General features: G+C 37.5%; 1 protein-coding gene across 1 annotated transcript; it reads right to left on the reverse strand.

Moving 5' to 3' along the window:
- Window positions 1-331: 331 nt before the first annotated feature.
- Window positions 332-5,997, reverse strand: LOC135118718 (uncharacterized). Its single transcript, XM_064041388.1, has 3 exons — window positions 5,532-5,997; window positions 3,228-3,348; window positions 332-1,267 (listed from the first exon to the last, which is right to left on the reverse strand). The coding sequence occupies exons 1-3, from the start codon at window positions 5,692-5,694 to the stop codon at window positions 1,219-1,221; spliced, it is 333 nt and encodes a 110-aa protein (XP_063897458.1). The 5' UTR covers window positions 5,695-5,997; the 3' UTR covers window positions 332-1,218.
- Window positions 5,998-6,494: the final 497 nt, after the last annotated feature.

Consider the following 6,494-nt stretch of genomic DNA (forward strand, 5'->3'; position numbering starts at 1 on the left):
AAACGTACAATAGATATACTTTCCGTGTGAACAAAAAAGATGCATATACAAACAGTTGATCGCTGACTGTTCACACTGCCGGCGAGCACTCGCTTCACTAGTTTGTCGCTGAGCGACAAGAGCTATGAAAGATACCACTCGCTCGACGATACTCGCCAAGCGATTAGAACTCACGCCGAGAGAGCAACCAGTGGTCATTTCTCTACAGTGCGTATCTGAGAGTACGCGTTTTTTTTATTTAGTATGAATATCGAAAAATCATTTGAACTGCGGTAATTCTGAATAAACGTAAGAAAAAAATGAAGAAAAAAAGAAGAATATGGATGGAAAATATTAATTATTTCAGAAAAGAATGCAGTGAATTCAAACTATTCTATGAATTAACAAATGATGGCTTTCGCACATATTTTAGAATGACAAGAGACGAGTTTGAAAATTTGCATAGTTTAATAGAAGATGACTTTAAAAAAGAAAATACAAATTATAGAGAAGCTATTGGTACAAGAGAGCGTCTCGTCATTACATTAAGGTAAGGCTCCATCGCTTGGCGTGATTTCAGCGGCAGACATTGAATCTTGGATCTCTTCGTTTTGGCTACGAGTAGTATGTTCTCTAATTCCAATTTGCTGCACACCAGAACCGCTGGGTTCAGGTGAGGCAGAACCGTGTCCAGAAGAAAAAATTGTCTGACTCGTAGAAGGGCGAGAGTTGTAAGAATAATCGTTTGAGTAGTAACCGGTATATGAATAGTTTGTATTAGCAATATTGTCTTCAGCATCCATTACCAATTGAACAACTTTCTTTTTATTGTTCTTTGATAATACTCCGGCATCTGCTTTGTACTATGATACATTGAATCAAAAAAAGCTTTTAAAGGATCACTTGATGTTAGTACTTCTTTACGTAACTCATCCCTCTGCGCAGTTCGTTTTGCTCGATTATCATCCATATCTTTTAACAAATCCTCGTCATTATGAATTATTTCATCCGTCTTCTTTTTTTTTTGGAGCTATTATCGTATCTGCTGAATCTCTACTAACATCTGTACTAGCTGTTTCCTCGAAACATGTCGAAATATCAGGATGTGGTGTAACATTTGTATCTCGTTCCGCATTTGTCATATATGGAAGCAAAAATTCCATGTGACTCATGTACTTCCAGGGTTTTATTTGTTTTTGTGACTGTCCACTTGTTGTCTTCTTGATTTTTTTTAATTTTTCACGGTGCGTGTCTCGCAAATTTTTCCATTTTAATTTTGCCTGTGTAACTGTAAATAAAACAAATAATTATAACACACCACATCAAAATTAATTTTATGTTATTAACTAATATTATTTGATATTTTTATTTATTTTCAGATATCTTATAACCGGAACTACATTATTATACAGCATTGTCAAAAAGCTATAGAATAGGCCGTTCTACGCTCTCCGAAATAATACCAGTAGTATGTGAATCTTTATGGATCAAGTTGCAGCCAAAAGTAATGAAGCTCCCTACTGAACCCGAATGGAAAGTTATAGCAAAAGACTTTTAAATTTGTGGAATTTCAATAATTGCCTTGGTGCAATTGATGGCAAGCACGTAGTAATTTTTTCGCCCCGTAAATCGGGATCACAGTACTTTAACTACAAAAAAACATTTTCGATTGTACTGTTAGCAATTGCTGATGCTCATGGAAGATTTATAATGATCGATGTTGGATCAATGGGCAGATACAGTGACAGCGGAATATTCACAGATAGTAATTTCTACAATGTGTTGCAAAACAATGGATTGAGATTACCCGCAGATGAACCCCTATATGAAGGAGGTTTGCCTCAGCCTTATGTTTTTATTGGTGACTGTGCATTTCCGTTGATGACACATTTATTAAACAACTAATAATTACGAAATGCCCGAAAACATTCTAGGCAGAGGCCAGGTTGTTTTTCACAATTGGGACAATAAAATAGGGTGTTCACCCTTTTTTTTGTGGTGTCCCAACAATGCTTACACCTTCTTCTTTTTGTGTTTCTGTTTTCATCTTTTGGAAGGTGAGCAGGCAAGTGTATGATTCCATTTGCCTGATCATTTTCATTTGAAACAAGAGGTGGCAGGTGGCAGTTTATCTATAACCTCTTCTCTAAAAAAATCTAATTTCTTTTCTAATTTGATTTGATACAAGAAGTAGGCATTCAGCATCATCATTTGAAAGATGTGAATGCCTACTTTCTTGTACCAACGCATGTTTTTGTGTTCGCAAGTGTAGTATGATAACATTTGGTCATGCCTATCAACACCACTCATGAACTGATTATATTTTATTACCATCTCCGGTTTAAGGATTAGTTGGCCTCTTTTGTTGGCTACAGGCTTTAGTTCTGGTGAATGAGTGGTGCTGATAGTCAAGACGTCGCGTTGGTCACGCCACTTGCAAACACAAATACCGTTGCGGTTATATCTGTAGAGGCTGCCACCTTTGTTCAATTTGGTTGCAACCATTGTTGGGTTCCCTTTGCGGTTTACTCTCAGAGTTACAGTCACGTTCATTTGATTACGTAGCAGGAACTCTGAGAGTGCTAAACTGTTATAAAAATTGTCCATGTAAACTTGGCGCCCTGAACCTAAATAGTTTTCCAGCAGTTTTATGACTACCTTATCTGTGTGGCCTTTCCCTCCTACATCTTGATCACGTTTACCCTTGTAGACGTGAATTTTGAGGGAAAGGCCACTAGGTGAAGCCAACATGTACAGTTTGATGCCGAATTTGTGGCGTTTGCCTTTAAGAAATTGGCGGATCCCGGTACGACCCCGGCTTAAAACTATAGATTCATCTATTGCCAATTCCTCGCCGGGGTTGTATAATTCCGCCATTCTATTATTAAAATAGGCTATCAAACTGTCCAAATTATGTTGGCCAAACCTTAAACATTTTAATATTAACAGAAAATCATTTTTGACATGTATTTGTTAGGAAACAAATTGTAAAGCCGATGTTTCTTCCAATAGGAACTGTATCGGTTCAGTTTGACGTGCCCCATTTGAAATAAAATCCCCAAAAATATAAATAATTTTTGAACCGTAATTGGTTTCCACCTAGAAATCCTCGCGTGAGGTAAAACATTTAATTGTAATAGATGATTGGCATAGGCGTTAGTGCTTTCGACAATTTGCTCCAAAATTATATCGTCGAATATTAATTTTAAAAAATCAAATGGGGTGGTATAATTTGAGTCTACCAATACCTCTTCTTGAGAGGTGAAAACTGGAGGCTGCGGTGCGCGCCGATGAAGGTTCCAATCTCCTTCCTCTGGTTCATGCGATGAGCCTTCTTCGGACGCACTGTCACTGCCCTCTTCAGAATCCCTAAAAGATACATACTGAATAAGATACACGTATCTTTGCAAAAAACTTATGGAGGTACAAATCGACGAGTTAATCATGATGAACTGTTACTGTTAAGCGTTTTTATTGTATTTATCAGTCAAATTACAATTAAGAATAAACAAACACTATAAAAAATGATTGCAGACGGAGACGCCTCGACATACGCAAAAGTACTAAAAGAAAATCCATATAAAGACCAAAATATTACAGTAGAGAAAATTGAGTGCAGAAATCACATATTGAGAAATTTATGCAAAAAATTACGTAGTCTAGTTTCAGAAACAAAATACCTTTTAGCTCACCGAAAAACTTTGACAGATGTGAAAATTATGTCAATGAGGAAAGCAATAGTAAGGTCAGTTATACACCATAATAAAAATCTTAAGGACGATGCTGTAACTATCCTTCACAGTGATATAATCAATTCTGTAGCGCATGCATACGGCGATCACAGGATGTGTCAGGATTATAACTGTGACAAAGAAAAACTGTATAGCGACGGACTGAAAACCATTCGAAATTCAACATTTCTGTTCCGGATAAATTCGATTATTTCTAATGTGGCAGTAAAATCACGAAGTTTAATAAAGGACGTAAATACAAATCGTGTCGAATGTTTCAACAATGTCATTGCGAAGTTTATAGGAGGAAAGCGAATTAATTTTGCCTTGAAACGAGGCTATCAAGCAAGATGTAATGCTGCGGTGGTAAAATTTAACGAAAAGTCAGCAATATCGTTTATAAAAAACACATTAAGAAATACAAATCGACCAGAAGAGGGATTAGCTGAAGTTGTGGAAAGGAAAATCAGGAAATTGGCAGTCACGAAACAAAAACAAAATGACTATGGCCCCGCTAGTTTAGACCCAGATATGTCCCTGTCTGAACTAGAAGTAGCTAAAAAAGAATTTCTAAAAAACTTAGAAATTCTTACTGCTGACAAGGATGCGATTGAGCGCACTACAATATTACAACGAGACAGTAGCGAATGGCTAGAAATTCGAAAAAATCTTATTACTGCCTCCAATTTCGGTCCTATTTGCAAAAGGCAAGTATCAAAAGATACCGCACCATTAGTAAAAAATATTTTATATAAAACAAATTTAGGCCGTGTTGCATCCATTGCTTACGGTATTGAAAATGAGCAGCAAGCATTGCACAAGATACAACAACAAGAAAACGTATCTATTGAGCCCTGTGGTCTGTTTATAGATACAGATTTCCCATTCATTGGTGCTACGCCAGATGGGCTCATTGGAAAGGACATTCTGGTGGAAGTCAAATGTCTTTTTTCAGCAAAAAAATTGGCTTGAAAAAAGCCATAGAAGAAAATAAAGTACAAATATTAAAATTTAATAAAAAAACGCGCACTACGTCAATTAATACAAATAGTAATTGGTTTTACCAAATACAGGGACAGTTGCATGTGGCAAGACGACGGCAATGTCTGCTTGGAATTTGGGCCGGAGAAAAAGAGCCAGTCCACATAGAAATAATGAAGTAACTGAACATAGGATGATAATATAATGGGTCGGCATGAGTAAATAGCTTCCGATTTTCAGGTATACGAATTTGTCCAGAAAGGAGAGAAAGACCTAGAAATCTATACATCTCCTCTACATTTGTCTCATGAAAAACTTTATGTCTTGAGTGTTTAGTGTGCGGCCGGTTTTGGTTCACTAATGAGTTGCCGTATGCATTTGTGCAAGTCACTAAATACTCCATAAGATTCGGCGTAAATACTAAATCGAAAATATCTTTTTCATTTGCGTCTTGATTTATGTTCACTCGTAGGCCGGGTAACGTTTGATCGAAATTGAAGTCAGGAATATCGGCAACAGTATCTACCCATTCTGGGTCATCCGAGGCTGCGGTAGTTGGTAAAGGATCATTCACAGTTTCTAGTGTTTGGTTTGATGGTGTAGTGGTATTTTGATTAGTTTGTTGGCAAAATGACTCAGATTCCTGAAAGCCTATTACTCCATCTTCGCTGTTGTCTACGACAGACGGACTATTGGAAGACCTATCACGCAGCTGTTGATCAGGTATAGAATCGTCCTTACTTAAACTCGACTCCCTGGACTGAACTGGGCTTTCACTAATTCTAGTGGAAGGCATACGCCTTAAGTTTCGCGTACTAAAAATCTCATAATCAGACTCACTGCTTTCGCTTTCTTGAACGCCATCTGGATCATAATTTGTATCTGAGCCAAACTCACAATCTACGTCACTGTAAGGGTCGTGATGGCTCTCATCCGCATCATCTTCAGCAGCAAACAAACTTGGACGGTTACTTGGAGCTAGTTTCTTCCGTTTAGAAGCCATCTGTGAAACAGTATTGATAAATACAATAAATACCTACAGTAAAATAAGTTAGCAAGAAGCTTAAGCAGTAGGCAAATAACATTTCAATAATTCGTTGAATTTTTTGATTTTTCTATGCTTTTTATCCCTACAAGTAAAAAAACGGCACTATTGTATAGTATAACACTCATATTAATCAAACTAAATTAGTTTATACGTATAAATAAGCTTTATTTACCTTGTTTTTGCTGACTAAAATCACAAACCACAACCAGCGACGCGACGTCACACCGACGGCGCGCACGCCGTGACACTAAATGTCAACATCACAGTACTAGTATGGCGTAGTTTACGCCTGTCGGCGGCGCGTACGTGTTAGTTTGGTGCATAAACACTGCGTGTGTGTGCGTTAAAAATGGCTCGAAAAGAGTCTACTGTGACAGCTACGAACGAATAATGTCGCGTGATATGACACTAAATCATGTGCTTCCTAATAATGTTATGGGCAAGCATCGGCTATCGGCGGTTTGCCAAATTACATGAAACAAAGTTCACCGCCCTTAGCCGTACTGTCACGTAAAGGTATATCGAAATAACGGCCAGAGGCGGTTTGTCCCGGAAAGTGTTAACCATGCGTTGTGACACTACGCCCGTGGGCAATGTATGAAAAAAAGTAGTGTCTCAGTAGCTGCAACCTATGAGATAGTACTGTCCACGAACGTGTTAACAGGATGTTTCTTATATCTAATGTATTATTTATTTTTCTTTGCACCTATTCTCTTAATTAACGCTATAAAATAATAATCGTGCCTCGTGGTACT

Source organism: Helicoverpa armigera, chromosome 25, assembly GCF_030705265.1.
Source record: "Helicoverpa armigera isolate CAAS_96S chromosome 25, ASM3070526v1, whole genome shotgun sequence".
Lineage (NCBI taxonomy): Eukaryota > Metazoa > Arthropoda > Insecta > Lepidoptera > Noctuidae > Helicoverpa > Helicoverpa armigera.

Excerpts from the sequence above, each read along its gene's own strand:
- LOC135118718 (XM_064041388.1), bottom strand. The coding sequence starts at position 5,694 with ATGGCTTCTAAACGGAAGAAACTAGCTCCAAGTAACCGTCCAAGTTTG. Across the intron at positions 3,349-5,531 it reads CGTTCAAGAAAGCGAAAGCA|GGATTCTGAAGAGGGCAGTG; the intron begins GTGAGTCTGATT and ends TGTATCTTTTAG. Across the intron at positions 1,268-3,227 it reads TTTTCACCTCTCAAGAAGAG|TTACACAGGCAAAATTAAAA; the intron begins GTATTGGTAGAC and ends TTTTATTTACAG.